The sequence below is a fragment of the Copadichromis virginalis genome, linkage group LG12 (genome assembly GCF_057382275.1).
Source record: "Copadichromis virginalis isolate Kocher_CV1m ecotype Utaka linkage group LG12, C_Virginalis_male_GT1.1, whole genome shotgun sequence".
Lineage (NCBI taxonomy): Eukaryota > Metazoa > Chordata > Actinopteri > Cichliformes > Cichlidae > Copadichromis > Copadichromis virginalis.
In genome coordinates this window covers 19,269,055-19,290,198 of record NC_140629.1, presented here as the reverse complement: position 1 = coordinate 19,290,198, position 21,144 = coordinate 19,269,055, and the positions used below count along the sequence as shown (strand labels likewise).

General features: G+C 40.1%; 1 protein-coding gene across 1 annotated transcript in view; it reads right to left on the bottom strand.

The window, feature by feature from the left end:
- Window positions 1–15,541, bottom strand: part of LOC146696853 (uncharacterized) — a 34,946-nt gene extending 19,405 nt beyond the window's left edge. The window contains exon 1 of the mRNA XM_085475173.1: window positions 15,154–15,541. Coding sequence (XP_085331299.1) covers window positions 15,154–15,245 — 92 coding nt within the window. The 5' untranslated portion in view covers window positions 15,246–15,541. The remainder of the gene's footprint in view (window positions 1–15,153) is intronic.
- Between the last annotated feature and the right edge of the window lie 5,603 nt (window positions 15,542–21,144).

The following is a 21,144-nucleotide window of genomic DNA, read 5'->3' as shown; positions in this document are numbered from 1 at the left end:
GACCATCTTTTGTATCTATCCATCTATTGATACAGTTTTTGAGAAAGGCACAAATTACAGTTAGAAACTGATCACATAGGGTCTTCTTTGAGCAAGGAGACAGCAAATGTTCTACTGACTCAAAACAAATGATTTAGCATCAAAGGAAAACCTCGGTGAGGCCTACATATAGCTGTCATGTCGAAATCTTACACATTAAACCACTAAATGACTGCATGGACATATCAGTAGTTTTATGTAGTCAGCATGTTTTTTCCCAAACACAAGCTGAAGTCTTTTATCCTGTCTATCCTGGAAAGTTGTCCTCGACAATAAGACCAAAGTCGCTTTGGAGTCTTGCTTCATACCTGAGCCAAGCTGTGCAATATTACATCATATGAAATTAAGATTCCCTCTATATGCCCATTTTTGTCTGCATCACTTGATTGGGTATTTTAATGTAGTAATAGAAGTTTCAAAAGCGGTAAAGTTGTTCCCCTAATTAATAAAGCACACCCCTACCCCCTCACCAACTCGGCACACACGCACTGACTGACTGACTGATGAGAAAAACAGACGCTCTTATGTCTGTACTCCAGCCCACTTCCAAACCAAGCCAGCTATGACCTCAGAGGAAGAGAAGAGAAGAGAAGAGAAGAGAAGAGAAGAGAAGAGAAGAGAAGAGAAGAGAAGAGAAGAGAAGAGAAGAGACACGTGAAAGGGCGGGAAAGGGGCCATCATGAAGGGCAATGGGGCGCAAAGTGGGAGAGAGTGAGAACAAGAAAAGAAAAGCCTAGAGCAATGATGTCATAATCTGAAACATCAACTCTTTAAAGTAATTAACAGTGGGAAATGAAATCTCAGCATCGTAGCCACAGCCAGTAACTCAACAAATAAACATCTGTTTTCAAAGTATTTAAAGAAATGGCAGTCTGGAAACACAGGCACATGCACACAATGTACTGTAAGCCTGAGCCAGTAACAATAGAGAAGGTTTGTCTTGGCCTGCCAGCGCCCCTGTAATACCTCCAAACATGCTAAGCTCTACCATTTCAAGATCAACATCACAGAAGCAGATGATTGCGTATCCATGCTCTCCCCTCACCAGGCTAAACTCTGCAACAGCAGAGTGCTGCATTACACAGGAAACACTTGAACACAGCATACACGTTTCTCCTGTGCTGTAGATTCTGAAGAGATATTCTTTGATGGTTTTTTCTTCTATTTATTTTTTTATTTAATTTTTTAAGAGAATGCATATTATTGTGCTAGTCCTTTATTATAAAAAAGAAGTAAAGAAGTAAATCATTTTTCACATTTTTTATTAACTTTGCCATCCGTCCTCACTCTATATATTCAGTTGATGTGTAACAATCTTTACCACTTTAAATTCATTATTCTGACCTTCACCTCTAGCAACTCTGCTTTATTCCTCCTATTTTAAATCTTGTAGTAAAACACACCTCGTTCACAAACTGAAGCAATATCTCATCTTCATTTTTCTCCCTCTGTGTCTCTCTGACAGCGGGTTCTTGTGAGCTCATAGGTCATTTATTCCTTCCATCTTTGCCAGTCGCTGAGATATGAGACGGTTTTTTATTTTATTTTGCACACTGCTGATAAACTGGGTATGAAGAATAAGATATAAAAAAACAGATGAAATGCTGGGAGGATTCACAAGGATTAAGCTCTCCATCAACCATTACTTTGTGCCCCTTTCTCTCCCCAATGTATGGATACACCAGCAACTCCCAGGTAAAGCTTATCGACAAATTTATAACTACTTAAGTCAAGTCTTGTATTTGCCTGTCTACTGTACCTAAGATTTAAATGGCTACTTTATGGATAATGTCTTTTTATTTCACATGACATATACTTCTTCTGCTCCTCTCAGCTTCACAATTCCTTACTTTTGGCTCAAAGATGACCTGGCCTTCCAGTTCTATTTTTACCTTGTCTCCCAGTCTACCACTACGTTTGCACTAGACTGGGGAGCTTGGAGACGTCCCTGCAGCACACGGCGCTCATTTCCTCTCTCCAAACATGGGCATAATAAGTCTAGTCAGACGTGATACTCATATAGTGACCACACAGCGACCCCAGTGGTGCACACATTCTTCCGTCTGCACTGCAGAGACACATGGAGGTTTATGGGAAGGGTTTCAGGAAATCTGACTAAGAGAGAGGAAGTAACGGAATAAAGCCAAGTATTTGTCTGGCTTGTAAGAGTCCTACAGACTGGTATGGTGTGACCTAAGTGATGTATCCTGAGTAAAAAATGTTGCATGCTAAGCCAAAGAGGCACAGAGAGCACACATACTTTCAATTAAGTTGTACAAGTGTGTGCATATGTCAATGAAAACAGCTTCATCAGAAGCTCCACTACTTTACGCACAGTCTAGAGTACCTAGTTTCGCAGCAGTCCCTTATTAATAACATGCATAAAACAATGTTGCTGAGTCATGGTTTTATATGAACTCTTCTAAGCACTTAAATCTCCAGATGACCCAGATTCATTCAGAAAAAAAAGTATCAGAAAGAATGAAGGCGAACGAGATGAAAATTTAGTGCATTTTGAAAAAGAGGTAAGATACAAATGAATGTTGCAAAGGAAATGAGACGGGAAAAGTCTTGGTCCTCATATTTATGGATTCGGGCAGCCTACAGAGAATTACTGTAATCCTTTCAAAGCAAGCAGCAAGGTCCTTTAATTGGAGCTGTTTAACAGTAGAGGACTGAAACATGTCACTAAAGACTAACCCCCTAAAATACACCTGCTTTGTGTCTGTGTAATCTGATGTCTCCAATGCTATTTTGTCCCTCATACAGTTTAAATGAGCATTTCAGATAAAAGCGTGTAGTCTGGATGAGGTCTTTTATTTTGAATGTTGACCGGATTCTCTTTGCTGTTCCCGTGCCTAACGTCCTGCCCTCCTTACCTACTCTGTAAAAAAAGTTACAATTAAACTGGAGTAATGATCATGATAAGACAAATTTAATACAGATATTTGAATGTGCAGTACTTTGTAGAAGTCTTGAGTCACACTTCTTTTTATAGTTTGCTTAAAAAAAAAGGAAATAGGAGCAATTTATTGACATGTTCAAACATACAACATAGTTTATCAATCAAAAACATTTGTACAAGTCTAATGAGCTTTAAGTAGTCTTCAGGAATAGACCTCCAGGCTTCTCGAAGGACATTCAAAGCTCTTCTTTGGATGTTGGCTGCTTTTTGTACTCTTCTCTGTCAAACTGATCCAGCACTGCTTCAACAGTGTTGTGGTCCGGGCTCCGGAGAGGCCAGTTCATGTCTAATATTGTTGTTGTGAGCTATTCTGGGTTTTTTTCACCAGGTATGGTTTAACTGCTTCGTTGTCATTCTGAAAACTGAAGCTGTTGCCAGCCTGATGTTTTCCAGATGATATTTTATGGTGGATCCAAATCTGATGGTACTTTTCTACATTCATAATTTAATCAATTGTAACAAGATGCCCAACGCTAACGACTGAAATGAAGCCCGAAACTACGACAGAGCTTCCACTGTGTCACTGTGTGTGTTTTAAAGATGGCTGCAGACACTCACTGTTGAACCTGTTAAACAGTGACAGCTTTTAAACTGCAAACTTCAAATTTCATCACTCTATAAGATCTGCTGCTACTAATTTTCCATCTTTTCTTGTGTAATTTGGCACGCCTCAACCAGAGTTTGACAAAGAACATTTCTGATGAGGCTTCAGTGAACAGTATATGGATCAACTGAAACACTAGATGTATTTCTCAGTTGCTGTATCAGGTATTTACAGATTTTTTTTTCATGTTTTTTAAGGATATGATTTTCAGATACTGTTCATCTCCTTTTTTGGTCCTTCATTTGTCAGTTTCCTAATTTTTTGAATGAGATCATACACATACCAGAATATGCCAGGTTTTCAGCTAATAGCTCTTTGGAAATCACCTTAGTGGTACAAAATTATTATTTTATGTTTGTCAAACTGTGTTATCTTTGGCATTTTCATAGCTTCAACTAAGAGAAAAGACAAACCACTGCCTCTTTTCCCCCGCAGGTCAGTGATTTAACAAACAAAACACTCTTGTGAAAACTGTCAGGTACAATGCTTCGCTGAAAATGAGTGGAAAAGCAGCCAAACAAAATTTCCAAAGAAAAACTCTGAAAGACCTTCAGAAAACCTGGAGAACTGTTGCTCAGGGCCACTTTAAAAATTACAAGGATGTCTGGTTCCTTGGAAGAGACATACAAAGAAATCAAGTGTGGCTCATGATTTTTGCACAGCCATCTATTGTTCATTGCAACATAATGTTGATACGTTGATGAAGCCAAGAGGCAAAAAAGCTGAAAATAACCACAAAAAAAGGTTTTTGCAATGATGGGGGTGAAATCTTATTTCAACAAGCCAGGTACCCTCTAGCAGTTCTGTGGTTTATTAAGTAGGGTGTAATATCCTGCTGCTGTCATTTCTGATGAAGTTAATACTTAACTATACCTTTCCAAATGAGATCAGACTGAAGTACTGCCAAATACAAAGAGAAGTGTATAGCTATGTGTGAGAGTAACTGAAACCATACTGTCATCATAAAACATATGTTGTCAGACTTTAGACCAGCATATAATGTCTGGTCTATTACCAGTATACTACTGTGTCAGACGTAAAGCTGGCTCTGAAGAGGCCCAGCTATGACGTGATGGTGATGTCTTGCCAAGACTTTTGACCTAATAATAAAACCATGCCCAAGTCCCAATCAGCAGCATGTTTTTATCCTAGTCAAGCAGACCAGATGCCATAGTGGATATACAGTCAGACAATACTTCACATACAGTGAAAAAAAAATACCTTTCTAGGATGTCCTGTGAAGCAAAAAGTCTTTAATGTTTTAGCATAAAACCCTTTTTCACTGGCATTTTCCAGTTAAACAATGAAAACTATACAAGCTACTGAAACAATGCACAAAATTAATGATAATGAACTAATTAGTGATAAACTGCAAACAAAAGATGAATTCAGCTGCCTGCAATAATCCTACCATATTGACAGTAAATAGAAGCAAATGTTGCCTTTTGCTCTACCAATTCTGTTTAATGTGAAGCTGTGAAATATACCGTATCATAAACCATCATTAATGCTGAATTTATGAAATTAAACAACTGTCCCACAGGAAGCATTTCTTCAAAGCATGAGGTCAAGAGCAAACATGAAAAATAAATGGAAAATCTTGACCTCTGCAATGAGCACATCCAGCGGTTTTGTTGTGTCATGTGGTTCATTTTATTAGCATGGAATGGGTTAATAATAAAATCAATGCAAAGTTTTCTTTCTCAGTGATTACAAATCTTTATCCTGTAATGATTGCTCTCTTCTGGGATACGCAGCGCCCCAAATTAAAATGAGACAAAGAGTCACTAAATGTTTGATGATCATTAACTTCCAATGTTTTTTTTTTTCATTTTCTGCTTGTTGAAAATATTTTAAAGGTCTCACTGAAAGCTACCAATAAACCTGCACGACTCCAGAGCTAATTGCTGCAAAGACCACTGTTCACTTAGACTGGTTGAAATACTTAAAAAACCTTATCAGTTTGGCTACATAGAGGACAAGGTCACATTTTCATGCTTGCATCTTCTTTTCTTAAATATTGTGATTTCTTCATGCAGGCACTGCTTAGGCAGCACAAAGAAGCCTGTAGTTTTTCCACCATAAGCAAATATCACTTACATTGTTTTGCATTTCTGGTAGGGTAATGCTCACACTAAAGATGCCTCGTGTTTCCTCCCCTTTCAAGGACAGCTGTGCAATTTTGAAGCGTAAACACTCGCCTGTATGACCCATAAGAGTTTCTCAGATCCACCCTGTGAGCAACGCTGACTGATCTGTATAATACTTGACAGGGTGGAGAAAATATCAGACTCCCCTGGAGACTATTACAGACCACAAAAGCTATTTGGCCTAGAGAATATGGTAAATCCAAGAGAAATGACAGAGGCGACGGATGGCAAAATTATAAGAAAGGACTGCAAGTGTAGCTAAATATAATGTAAAATCTTTGGCGAACAAACAACAGATTGCATACAATATCAGGCAGAGGGGGTGAGGGAGAGACTGAATGGAATGCTGCAAGGAGGAGGGGAGGGGGTTTAAAAAATCTGCTCTCAGCAAAACACGGAGCCAGAGAAGTTTAGAAAACGACAAACTAAACAAATAAGTAATTAAATCACTGCCAAGGACCAGTGAGAAAAAAAGAAAAAGCAGCCCTCCCTGTCGTAAATGGAAAATATCGGGGGGACAGACAAAGAGACCAAGATAGACAAATATTATGCTGCCGTGTAGTAAGTGTCAATCAAGGTCCTGAGACAGCAATCTTGCAACAAATGCAGACAAAACACAAGATTAACGCTAAGACTACAAAATGACACAGGCGGCCAGCAGCGCGCACTATAAGATCAAGCGATCAACACCTGGTTTCACGTTACAGCCTTCAGTTAATCTACAGATAGCATTAACCAGTTATGTTGCAAGCAGAGGCTGCACACATTGCAATTAACTGTAATGTGTAATACAACCCAAGCTTTAAAGAAAAGGTAGCTTAGTTGTGCAGGCAACTGTTCCAGTAGAATATGAGAACAAAATTTACTACCATCACGCGATAGTGCACGTCGCACTAGCAAAGAACGCAACCCGCAAAACACGGTAGCTTTTCCCAAAGCCAAACAGCATGCATTGATTCAGCAGGGAGGAAACTGTCTCGAGCGGAAACAAACAAAAACTATTTTAAGTTATATTACCGTTTGAATAAAACTTAATATAACCCCCTCTATACTTTTATTTTTACTCAACAACACAGCAGCACTTAAGCTAAAAACAATAGAAGATGGATACAAGAAATTCAGTGTCGTGACGGTGGGAGCTTAAAGAGAGACGGGGCCACACGGTGGAGAGTTATATTCTGGTTGGAGAAGAGACACTCAGAGATGGGTTCACACTGGGGAAAACGATGAAAAGCACTAGGGGATACACAAAAGTGTAAATGGGTAGGTTAAGAAGGGCGCCTTCAACAATGGCGCACAATGGGAAGCAGTCAAAGTGTATTGGAGGTTTCCAAGGGGGCAGTTGGAGTATGTGGTTAATGGAGGGAAGAGTTTTGATGAAAGTAATACTGTGAGTTGTTGCAAGTCTATATGGGGTAAATCGTTATGACTCTGGAAGGTATATAGTTTATCTGGAGAGGAGAAGAGAGGAGAGCAAAAAATCTTCTAAAATCACGGTCCACTGGGATCACTCTGGCATTTCCTGCCAAAACTGTCCAACAGCACCACACAGGCACACACGTACACAACACACACACACACACACACATGTAAGCATCCTCCCTTCTCTACATTACAGTTATTACAGGCTCATTGAAAACACGATGGCATCTCATCTTCAAGCATTTCCTTCAGTTAAACAAAGCAAACTCTCAAGTATTAAATACCCACTTGGAGCTCATTTAGCCCGTCCTCTCTGTATCTTCTCTTAATGCTTTGATCTTATTCTCATTGCTCTTCACCCCTCCACCTGTCCTCTTTTCTTTTCTCCACTCTATTGCCTCTTTAAGTTTTATAATTTGATGGCTCTGCTTTTCAAAAGACTTTCATCCGGACCACCCTTCAGGGCTGATCTTCCATCTGCTGCAACTCTTGGTCCTTCCTCTCACATACTGTCCTTTATTTTCTTTTAACTTTACCTCATTCATTTGCAGTCCCTTCCCATCCTGCTCAGTCCCTCTTCACTCACCTCCCTCAATTCATTCACTCTCAGCAAACAACCTAGCTTTCCCACCAGGGTCGTCAGGACAACAGAGGGCCCCCCCCCCCCCCCAACTTTCCACAAGGACGCACAGCTCAATCTCACCGCCAGCAAGTGAACAAACAGGGCAGGAGAAGGGAAAATAGAGTTCCCAGTCAAAGTCTTGCATTCTGTGTTGCTGCGAAATGCTAACATTTAACCCACACAATGCCATCACTATAAACAAGGAGCGCTTTTGTAACTGTGGTAAAGTAGGAGCAGTTGCTTGAACAAGTCGGCAAGCACAGCTCATGAAACCTGACAGTGTGACTGTAGGAATGAGAGCCCAGTGTGTCTTCATTAAACCTGTTTAATGTTGTTCTGTGTGTATATGCATTTGCATGTGTCAGAGAAGTAATCCTGAAGGAAAAAAGAATGAAGCTTTACTCCTTGATGTGGCATAAAAAGCCTAGCTACTATTGGAGTTACTACTAATGAATGAATAGTTACAGTTCTGTGCCTCTCAGTGTTGTGCGTAAAGTTAGAAAACAGTTCATAAAGAAGTTCAATTTAGAGATAATCATGAACTAATCACTACCTAATTACTCGATAATATAGTATCTCCTATGTGGTTATTTTAATCATCTACTATAAAGTCCTGAATCAAGGTACTAATGAACACCTTTTCCGGATTAGATCCTTACTGGTTTGTTTCTAACCGAATAAAGATTTGTGTGGTAACCAAACTTTAACTAATAACCTGCACAATTTATCGCTATTATTTCCTTTCTCTTCCTTAATAAAGAATGTTTGAATGCAAAATCATGTATTATAGCAGGCATAGCTTAATTTAAAAAATTACAAGGTATAATAAGTAATAATATGTAACTCATTAGAATCAATATGGACCTAGACTTTTATGGCTTTAGACAGTCTAGGCCACACTGGGAAACTTCATAGTTCTCTTCAGACCTGGTGAGGTGAGTAATTTAAGCGCAGAGAGGATATTCCTTGTAAGAAGTTAAGACTCAGGGGTGGAATGGGTTAAGAAGAGGGCATCTGTATACTGTGTAAAGCCAAAAGTCAATACTGACTCATTTTTAGCTTGTACGAAGAACATGCATATACCTGTGCTTATTTGGTAGGTGGTGCTTAGAACAGAAAGGACAAAGAGGAACGCTGCCAGAGGAGGGCTGTCTATTTCGAAATTCTGTTTGTGTGTGTGTGCGTGTACTTGGTAGTTACTTTCTGGGACAGCCACTCTGCAAGCCTGAAGTGAAAATGGATGGATGGATAGATAGATGGTTGGATGGATGGATGGATGGATGGATGGATGGATGGATGGATGGATGGCATACTTAAAAGCAAGGCAGGATAACATCAAAAACAATCACAGATAATAAGAGCCTGTCAGTAACAAAACCATGTGGACGGTTGCCCTTCTACAATTGTTTTTGCAATAATTTAGACCCAAAATTATGGGAAGAGAGGCGCCAGGGTTATTGTTTTAAATAATTCCATTTACAATAGGGACTTTGTAACCGTCTGACACTGCTTGTCGTGTTATGCTTGGCACACTCAAGTCAATGAGCCACAGGAACATGACAAATTGTCTCTCTGTGCACTTTTTTTTTGCAAGATCCAAAGCAATGAACTTTAAAACACATTCTTACTTTTTAAAGAAGAACTGTTCTTTTTAGATATTACTTCCGATCATACAAACGGGATAATTTTCTTTTTGCTTTTTATTTCTCCAATAAGGCTCTGCAGGGGTGAATTTTTCTTTGCCTTCTTGCTTAGACCATCCTTAGTAGTTGAGGAAAACCATGTGGAAGCCCATCAGTTCTTTCAGCACTTCTCAATATAAGCATTGCAACATTATAATAGTTAGGTTACTCACATATCTTTAATTTTACTATATGACTGTGATTATACTTGTGAGTTGTGGTATATCACATCATTGCTTACACATACCCCTAAAAGTCCATCGGTTGGCTTAGGACACACACGCCACACTCTGTATTCATTCTCATCCCAATGTTTGAAGAAACACTAAAATACAGATGTCTTTAGACAGCTATCAGACACGCCCTTGAAAATAATACCCTGGCTATGTGCGAGGCCCATTAGCTGAACAGGCAGTCCTCCCTGATGTTGCTTCCATTTATCATAACATGTGCATGAAAAGAAATCATACTTCCACAAAGTTTTTCAGCAGAGTCCTGAAGACTTATATAAAACAATAAGTCATTTGTTGCCCCCACTGCTGTAGGCACAGAAAAGGACAGAGCTCCACTGGAAACAATGGGTGAAATGATGTGAGACACTTGAATGAACAAAAGGAGAATTTGAAAGAAAGGTCAGTTGTAAAGTAGGATTGACAAAATACTTCGAGAGCTTTGTTTACCATGATCTTAATGCCAAACCTTTGCTGCAATGGAAAGAAAATCTGTGGGATACAATTTCTTTTATTAAGGTGAGAGCTCTTTACATTGTTCACAACTGACACCTGAAACCAAAATGAATGGCACGACAGTACCTTGAAACATTAATTACCAACATTTTCCATTTTCTGTGTGGCAGCTATGAGTCGCACTTCCAAACAAACAACAGTTTGCACACTTAGAGACCCAAACATGTGAGGCCAAACAGGTAGAATACACACATCCAGTGTCACGGTGTGTAGTCATGTCTCACCATGGCTAAACCCTACCATTACCCTGCAGCTTTGTCTCAGACCCTAGATGACTCTAAACAACATTTAAGGGAGAAGAAAGCAGTTGTTTAGTGATAACTGCTCAAATCATCCCCTAAGTTCATCTAAACAGGGATACATACAACAGCCATTATAGCTATCATTGTCATCATCTTCAAACATGCCACCCACAAACTTGCTCACACAAGCAAGCGACACAAGCTGAGGGTACTGCTCTGCAGAAGCTTCAGCCTACACAGTGCAGTGGAATTGTTTGTTTTTCTAACAAGACAGGAAATTCTGTTGGAATAACGTTAAACAAAAAGCTGATAGGTATGTGCCCCAACAGATCACTTGTGTGTATGATCTTTGTCCTAATGTCACACAAAAAGCACTTCACCGGCTCCAGTTGTGCTCTGATCAGCTTATGTTAGTGTTCAAGTGTCGCCCCCATGGAACCCACCGGATTGGGCCAAGTTGTAGTCTTAGTGTTAAAGGAAAAATAAGTGACAGGATGTGGGTTTCTTTTGATAAGATTCATGCCTCTATGTCACAAACAAAGCTACTCCAAGGTACGGTACAGGTCGCTGTGACAAAGATTATACTGTCACGGTCCAGTGTACTCACCTCTGATGTCCTATTTACAGTACGCTGCTATTTATATTTTAGATCAATGTGTCTTGTGTCAGTGAGCCTGGAAGCAACTGTGCAACCTTTGAAGCCTCATCCTGAACAGTGAAAGGAAAGGGAACCAATCAGACTGCTTGGGTTCCTTCTGTGGGATTTTACAGTAAGGTGACCAGCAGGTATTGTTTCAACATAGAAGGACGTGAGGTAACGTTGCACAATGGCATGTGTGTATGAAAAGCTTGAACTGCTGTGTTTTAGGGGGGTTTTGACAGGTGGGTCACTGTGGATAATTCAGGAACTGAACAAAAAGCAGAACGTGTACAAGGAAGTTTAAGCAGGGATTAGCTTCCTGATAACAGTGTTAACTGTACTTTATTACTATTTACAGGCAGAAGAACCGAAGTGTGCACGTTCACACACATGCAGCCCTGCAACACAGGTGTACTTCATCTAAAAAGTAACTTTAGACTCAGGGACTGTTTAGGTGTCAGTTAATCATACATGAGCCTGTGGAACTTTTGAAGCAACGCAAAAAGCCTATGTTGCAATAAAGGTAGTCCAAGTTATCATCAATAGGAGAATCCCTTCACAGGAGATTAGAGGCCTGGGGAGGAGGGATAATGTGTTGCTAAATGTAAATGGCTGATGCTGATTTCCTACATTTCCCACTGACTTTTGAAATCTTATTAAAGAAATGGTAAATGGACTGCTACTTATACAGCACTTTTTTTTCTAATCCATTTGAACGCTCAAAGCGCTTTCTTGCTACAATGCTCATTCACTTATTCACACTTTTTCTATGCTTACGAGCTTTTAACCTGACATCCACATAATCATACTCCAGATGATGCATCAGGGGCGACTCAGGGTTCAGTATCTTGCCTGAGGATAGCTTGACATGTAATCACAGGCTAGAGGAGCTAGGCATTATTAGAGTACTATCCTACTACTACACACTGCCCCAAAGTAGCAATACAAAGAAAATGATTAATGTAACAATAAGTAATATTCATTTAACAATTTACAAGCAGCAAAAACAGCACGCCAATTACAATTTGGGCAGTTTTCCTGACGAAACTGGATGCCTTTAAATAATAAACGTCACTGGTGGCAAATTTCTATTTCAAAGCAACAATGCTGAAACCTAACACCTGTAATTCTGTGACCATTAACATTTGATGACAGATCGCCTGGCTGTTACACTTCTGCCAAAAAACAGATCACAAATGAAGGTATTACATCACTCAACAATAAGTCATTTCAAACCAAAGAGGGAATTTTTTTTAGCAGCTTAGGAACAATTCCATACCACCTTAATGACAAATATCTCTTTAATGAATGTAAATATTGGATTATCTATAACTAGAAAAACAATCAAGAATCAGCCAAGATTGACTGCTGAATGCTCTAAGCACAATGACTCAGTTACTATGTCACTCTCAATGCTATTTATGCAGCACATTTAACTACATGAAAATTCAATGTATTTTCCATAACAGATAAAAACATAAAAAACAACTACTATAATGAACTCAGGTGTTTACTTTATGTGTCACTACCTAGCTGCAGTCATCCCCTGCAAGAGAATTAAGTGTGATCTGCAAGAATAATGTTGATAAAAAAAACAACAACAATGTGTTAATCTTGCCCAGGGCCACAGATATCTAGATATAGCCCACACTTTTTCTGATGAAAACACTCCACAACTTCATATGAATTCCTATCTTATATGATTTGCGTGGCTGAAACAAAAGCATAAACATTATTTTACCTCCTGCTTGCATTCCGAGGTGCTAGAACAACAACTTTGTGTTGTACAACATGAAAAGCAAAGGTTAGTTATGTAAATTATGACTTCTTACAATTCATAAGATTGCACTGTTGTATTGTAAAAATAGATCTGAACTATTTTCTTTTATTTCTTCCTTTTAAAAGGCATGCAAACACAGCTTCTGAGTAACACAATTGGTAGTCTTGAGTGGTCCAGGAGACTAAGCACAGACCTCCAAGGCTGTCTGTTGAACAGAGAAGTCTGAATGATGGATGCATTGAAATTGCCCGTCTTTCCTTCAGAGTCTCACCCACAAAGGGTCTGTTTCCCATTCAGGACACAAGGTCATTAGATAATACACACGAGGATCGCAAGGCCACACAGTGGGGCGGGATCATTCAGCACAACAAGCCTTCGCAAAAACTTCTTGACGCCTTAACTCAAGTAGTCTCTGCAGGAAGTATATGCCCATCCAGAAACAAATATACTGATGTGAAAGCTCACATACACATTGAAATTTCACAGATGGTTACACATGCACAAGGATGGGCTGAATAGTTTGACAGTGGGAATCATGACATCATCATGTTCCCCTCCCACCTCGCTATTCAGTCACAGCAGAATTATTTATCCTTTGAAAGCGGGTTAAATGAATGCTTAGGAATGCCCTTTTCTTTCTTTCTTTTTTCTATTTTTCCTCTGTTGTAATCACAGGCATATGCATCCACACATGTTTGTAGATTTGTTTTAGGCACCTGGTTGGCAGAGACCCAATCAAGATTTTGTTATTCAGCGAAGCTGTGGGGGAAATGCCCTCAAATGAGGAACTGCTGGTTCAGTGAAGTGTCAGCATGTCAGGACAAAAAGTTATTCTGAACATGGAAACTTTGAGAGGTTTGCCAAAATTAAGAAAGAGTGGAAACTGAGCAAGTTATGCTCTGGATGTGGAAAAGTGTTTCCACTCCATTCGTGAAGCTGTCAGATTTCAGCTTGTCATGGTTAACTCAAAGCGCTCTGAAACTCATTTCCTGAGTGGCGTTGTTAGTTCCAAATTGAAGCCAGGAAGAATGTAGGAAGAAAGTGGGCGGGGGAGAGAGGTTTGAGGCAGAGGGAGATGAAGCAGGGATGGACCAAGTCTGTCCTCTACTTCCACTTGGGCACATGCTCGAGCTGGGGTCTTGGATTTTTTTTTCTTCGTCAAAGTGAGTGGATGTAAAGCAAGAGAGGGGTAAATTTGCATGTATTTAATTTTAACTTTACTGAGTATAGCCTGCAACAACATGCTCATATCAGAGGATTACAAAATGCACAAGCACACACACAATGTGCATGAAATTTAAAAAAAAAAAAAAAAAAAAAAGAGGAAGGGGAGTACACAATAAGACTGACACTGTTTGTAAAAGAAGGGTAGATCACCATAGTGACAGATCAGCCAAACCCTATGGCAAAAACATGAGTCAATGAGTCAAGTGTCAGATGCTCAGGTTACATGGGCATGATCTCAGTCCAGCATTCTTAGAACCTAATAAATGTATTTCTTTCTCTTTTCATTAGTCTGTTAAATAATCTGAAAACTAGATCTGACATTAAAAACAACTGATTAAATGAAACTTTCCTAAACTGTGAATTTAGGTTGAATATTGGTTCTTCATCTAGCTACACCCCCCGGCCAGTAAGATTTCTCCTAAAACTTTGTTAGTCATCTTCGCTATTGCTCTACATTAATAAGTCTCGTTGCTCATGTGGAGTTACTCATGCATGCAGTGCTGCCTTTCAAATTAAGAGGCCTCTGCCTGAAAGACAGCCCATGTCATGGATCAGCACATCTGCAGAAAGACGATCCGGCAAAGCCTCACAATTCCTGGGGGAGAATAGCAAAGTCACGGAGATCCAGGTGCCGCGCACCGAGCCACACCAGCAGCCTGGCGTGCGTAATAAAGCAATTAAAAGTGAGTGCATCCCTTTGGCAATAAACCACCCTGCGTGCACAGGACTTGCAAATACATAGCAGGCTGTGAGCTATCTCTGTGTTGGCCACCTCCATATCCGTCACTGGATTAGCTTAAATCTGCCCTCTTCTTACGCAAGAGGCTGTTTTCCATCTTAAGCGCATGGAAAACAAGATGGAGAGCATGAAAGTTTGACTAAAGTTGCGAACTTTACTTGAATTTCTGACCGCGTTATAAAAAATATAAACGCTAACAGAACAACAAAGTCGGAGCTCGGTCTGCTCTTATGAAAAAGGATAAACTCAGGTGTGGCTGGCAGATGCAGATTTGTGTAAAAGCAATATGTGTTACCAGCTCGTGGAAGAACGGGGGTTGAGGATGTCCTCTTTGGCCGTGAACAGCGACAGGCTGTAGGTATCAAGGTTGACCGTTCGCTTGCTCATTGTGGCAAAAGTTTCCAGACCACTCCCGCAGCTTCTCTGTTCACGGGTCCCGATGCGTCTCGGGGTGGGGATTAGAGTATTTTCTTGAGAACAGTCGCAGCAGAAAACTGGGGTTCGGCCGAGACAAAACTGCAGCAAATGTGTCCACGTTCATTCAATGTGGCCCTTTTAGGTCCAAAAGGAGCGATCCGTGCAGCCGCTGCGCACTCACAGCGCGGAGGAGACTGGGACTGCACACGGTCTTTGTGCAGCTGGTTAAGAATACGTTTTTATGGGGAGCGCCCCACCTCCTGTTAAGAGAGTGGAAAGCCTAATGACTTCACTAGCTGGTCACTTGGAAGAAAAAGTGTGCAGCAGAGGAACACGGCCACTGAGCTGCACTGTTCGCGAAACAAAGAGACGTTTTCATTTCCCAAGTTAATAACTGGGCAACTTGACGAAATTTATTACTTAACTGATGGACCACAACTTGAGGCAATTCAATAAATATAATTATTTTGTTCTAATTGTCTTTTCTCCCTCACTATAATGTTTTTGATAGCAAAAATGGGAACAAAAACGAAACACAATGGGAATTTCTGATGTTTAGAGGGGCTATGGGAGAGTGCAGCAGCCTTGGATCTGTCACTCTCTCTTTGTCTCTGATTCTTGTGAATCGGACACCTCTGGTCCTTGGCAAACTCTGCAGAAGCATTTTACAGTGAAGGCAATCTCTCAATAAGCCAAAGAAGGAACAATTCCATGGGAGCCAAGTGTGAAGCAGGCTGTGGATTACACACACAAAAAAAAGCAGAGGAGACTGTTTAAGTATTTAGCTGCTGGGGGCCTGTTCAGCTGCAGCTCAAGCAGGGACGCACACACTCACATACGCACATAAACTGTCCACGAGCTCGTAAATACACACACTGCCATGCATTCATGCACAGGCTCCCACATGCACACTTACACAAGCTGTGAACTCTAAGGCACTCCCTCTTAACATGCAAACACACAAATGGATGTGCACGCACACACATTCACACAGTGGTATTTGCCTTTGGGTCAGTGGCACAGGAGTTTAAGATCTTGGATTATGGGAATGTTCCTGAGCTCTTTAATTTACTTAGCAGTCATTCTTAAGTAATCCAGGACAGATGCAGAGGATAAAAGTCACAGGTTTTTATGTTCTGATGTGTCAGGCTCAGGTTAGGTATGACCACATAAATTTCAACTTTGTGTCATGTTTCCCCCCCTAACATTTAATATGCTTTGCAGTGTTATTCACTGCTAAGGTTAGACCTGGAATGGCTGAGTAATCCTTTTGAGAATACTGACACAGTCACTGCTATCACTGATGAAAAAACTTCCCTGTAAGGCAAAATGTTTCCAGTTTCATCTCTTGGGGTATAAACTTTGCTTTACAGTCAGAGAAGCAGTTAATAGGTCTATAACATTAAGCATATAGATGAGAAACAACTGCACACGTGTTTGATAGAGAATAGCTTTGTGATGTTGCCATCATTTGAATAAACGCTGAAGTACTGATACACAATAGATATGATACTTTTTAACTGTGAAATGTCACTCTGTCACTTTTTTTGAAATGATCTCCCTACAAACCCTGCGTCTGGTAAGCCCACAGCAAGCAGCACACTCAAACTCAGCTTTTTTGGCTAGAATTTGCATGACACAAGGACAGGGGCCGTGACATCGCTATACCACTATTATTGTTACAACTTCCTGCTATTAGAGGCTCTCCTGCCCGTCCAGCCTTTCAACTCTTCAGTGTGGATGTGAACTGCAATGCTGTTATGCTCCAGTTCAGAAAACCTTGGCATTTCCTCTGCTTGGGTGCGGAGGCAGCTGTTGTTGGAGATGATTCTATGTCCAGTGGGGATTTGTGTGTGTGTGTGTGTGTGTGTGTGTGTGTGTGTGTGTGTGTGTGTGTGTGTGTGTGTGTGTGTGTGTGTGTGTGTAACAGCTAATGGGGATTTTCTCTTCTTTTACTGAAACTTCTTATCCAGTTGTGACAGACCTTTTGTTCAGTTTCCTGCTTTCCTGACAAAGTTTAAACCCACTGGTTTCCTTAAACTAATAGTTTAAGTGTGAGTGACAAAGTGCTGAGTGGCCCAGTCAGAAAAACATCCTCTATGAGTTTCTTACATTAGTCTTTAATTCAGAATCCACTCATAGATGTGTCTCTTTCTTTTGTGAAATCAGTGATTCTTCCACTAGCTTATAATTGCATAACACAGAAAGCAAAACTAATTTCTGCCACGAAAAAGCAGAGTTTATTACACGTAGTCATGGATAGCTTCAAATCTCTCCTGGAGTGCATCAATGCTTGCGTGGCAGGTTTATGCGTCCTTCGACCCGATGGACGGTGTGAAAAGGTCAGAGATGCATTTAGAGTTAAGGGGTCACAGCTTGAGCTTTTTTCCACCCGTTTTTTTCTACACTTCAGGAGTAACATGTTTCGCATTAGTGGTGACGGAAGACTTTTAGAGGTAAGGACCTGCATGCCCACTCATGTGCGATAGCGTGCTGCCAGATTATTAGTGTCTGTACACTTGCAATGATTTTAAATCGTCTGTTCATGTCATAAATACAGCCTTGTGTTGTAAATTTACTTTTATACAATAAGAGCTGCAGGCATGTCTCCAACCTTTTAACTTCCCTATTGCACTATATTTCATACAAGTCAGACCTTGCTGAATATGATCCTATTTTCTATGCAAATCATTAAGTGTATTAAGCTTGTCCATGCAAAGTTGTTTAAGAAGTTCGTCTTCTTCTCTGACAAATGCTTCACATCTTCAAAGGATGTCTGATAAGTGTTCATCAGGTACTCGAATGTGCTTGAATTACTGCATTAATAGGTTATCATGTATTCTTATGCTTATTCCAATTCTACTTATTATTTTATTATTACAGCGGATCCACGACAATTTAGAATCTCTGTCTCACCTCTTCTTGCAATAGCAATGATCATTTCAGTATTTCGTTTCAGTTTTGCTCATTTTTGATACTGAGGTGAACATAGGTGAGGCTCACGAATTGCAGTGATGAGTGGAACTGAGTAAAAGTTACACAGGTCATACTAAGTGATATGTCAGTGAGGCACATGCATATATCTAAAAGCTGAACTCCAACATGGTGTAACATGAAAAGATAAGTGAGGTTGATTCAGGTTCCTGGCGAGTTTTACGAGCTAAGTAAATGACTGAGCCAGGTAGAAGTTGGAAACAAAAGAAAAGATGGAGTGTTTTCAGCAAATGCACTTGTTGTTTGTCTGAGAAGAAGCGAGAATAGTAGAGCCAGAGCTCGGCACGTGTTCTGTGAATCTGGATGTCTTCTCTTTGGGCTTCAAGCTGAGGTCACTACTCAACTATGCGCCTTCACAACAACCTTGAGATATCTTTCCCCTGGGCTTCAGTGTGAACACAAATGTGTGCATGAATCTAAATGTCCATGCACGTGTTTTGTTCAGTTCTAAATCACATTGTCACTTTTGCAAAGGCTTAAAACAAGCGGTTTTCCATATTGACCTGCTATTTTCTCTTTACTTTGTCTCATTAGGAATAAGAGTCAGACTTCTTCGTCGGTTCAACATTACCTTACCTAACTGAAATACAGCACTGTGCAAAAATCATGTACCACAGCTTATTTCTTTTAATTTTGCAATGCAGCAATTTAATAAAACGTGTCTATGCATACATAAAAATATGGTATATATGAAGAAAAACAGAACTGATACAATTCTAACAAACTTGAAAGTCAATGTTTGATATGACCACTTTTATTTTTCACTTGAACTCTGAGCTCTCGTGTAGTTTCTTTGAGACGTGTTTGGGAATAGTTCTCCAGGCTGATGTTAATGAAGAATGGCTTCCTCAAAAATCCCCAAGAATGGCTTCTTGACACACGTCCTTCCAGCGAGACCATTTCACTGACCATACTTCAGTGAACAGCAGATGATTGAACTGAAGGGTTAGATGCAACTGTCTACTGCGGAAACTGTTCATCTGCTGTACATATATATATTTATTAGGGCTGCTACTTCTTCTGTTGTCCTCATTTACCAAGATAGCCCAAATTTCTGGATAATAGGTCTTTGTGAATCACCCTGTTAGTGCAAAAATGCGATTTTATTTCTCTGAAGCTGAGGTGTCTTTGTGTCAAGTTGCTACAAACAAAATGCCCAAAGATACAATTTCACAGTGGTTGTTTGCTAAGTTGTCTGCTATCCGTGGACACAGAACTGGTTCATCCCTTGAGTCAGGTGTCTTTTCTCACTTTGGATGAATCATAGATCATCAAAACAAACATTTTGGGACCAAAATCTAAAGAATCAACAGTGGCTTATGACTTTTGGACAGTACTGTATGTCAAGCCTAAACAAATGACAGGGCTTTGCAGGACTATATAGAGAACATACATTTGTGTTTAAAATTGATTTCCATGACTGCTTGCCGAAATAAAATAGCTCTTAAGTTTGTCGACAGTGTGAGAATGATATAGGTTTCATGAAATTTGCTTTGAGAGGCCCTGATTTGAAGATGTGTTTAGGAATTTGGGAGGGGGTGGGAGTTTTGTCTGAGAAGCAGACCTTGGGGAGAACTAGACAAACATCATATAAATGAAACATACTCTGAGGAGGGCAAAATAAGGAATGTGCCATCACTCAATCATTGTAAGTAAATTAAGTACATTTGGTAGTAAAGGTTTTCTGCATTAAAAAAAATAAAATCGTAATATAATGTAAGTGAGATAATAATGTAAGTGTGTCATTGAATATTTAAAAGCTTAAAAGCCCCAACACCCACATTTGATTCACAATAGAACATAAAAACATATCAAATGTTTCCACTGATGCATTTGACTTTTTCGTGAACCATATTAGCAGCAACATGTCTCAAAGAAGTTGACAAGGGGTCAACAAAAGACTGAAAAAGTGAAGTAACTTGTCTGCAAACTTTAGACACAGTTTGCATATGCATATGATCAGTTTATAAAAGTGGGTTTTAACCTTTGGTCCACTAGCAGTTGAGGTGAAGACCCAAGTCAATCAGTTTGTGCTCTTCTCCGCTGAACAACAAGGCATTGTGCTTTAAATACATCTCATCTTATCTGCTGCAAGAGAAGCCAAGGAAATGAGAGCCAGATGTGGTGATGTCAGCACACGTCTGTGACTCTAAAGTAGTGCTCAGTGATGCTGTGGTGCAAAAGCAGGGGCAAAGTTTGTGGGAAATATGAACACAGCCCACAACTGACACGGCATTAAAGGTCTGTAATCAGTGTTCAGATTGATGCTGGTGACCGTGGAGGTTGAGGTTGCTGCTACAAAAAGCTCATAAGTTCCTTCGTTTTATAAGAAGATGAAAGGAGAACTGATACACGTCATTGGCTGTTAAAATTTGTTGGTAGACAGCTTGACTGGTGAGTTTTAAAAGGCTGTGATTGTGACTTGCACGCACTCACGCAGGCACAGATCAGGAGTGCAAATGGATGTGGAAATTTCGCTCCCTGCAATCACCGCGTCGTCTTGTCACGAAAGTTAAAGATCATCAGCCAAATCGCTAAACGCGTTTCTGTGGCAGCCTCGAGTTTCTGTGGCTTACTGTGATCCCTAACCAGACGTTATTAAAAACCTCAGCTCGCATCATCTTGATCTTGATGATGCTTGTTCAGGGGTTCGCTTAATGACAACTGCTGATTCAGTCTTTCTTTCATAGAACACTTTAAAGACACAAAAAGACTTAAGATAATGATTGGATGTTGGACAGAATTTCAGGTATTTATTGGACTAAATTTAGCCGTGACATCATGAAGGTCTTGCTTCAGAAAGAGCTGGGATCAGCCGACACATGGAAGATTGTGCCAGAAACTCCAGACAGCAGCCACATCTTTTTTTCTTGAT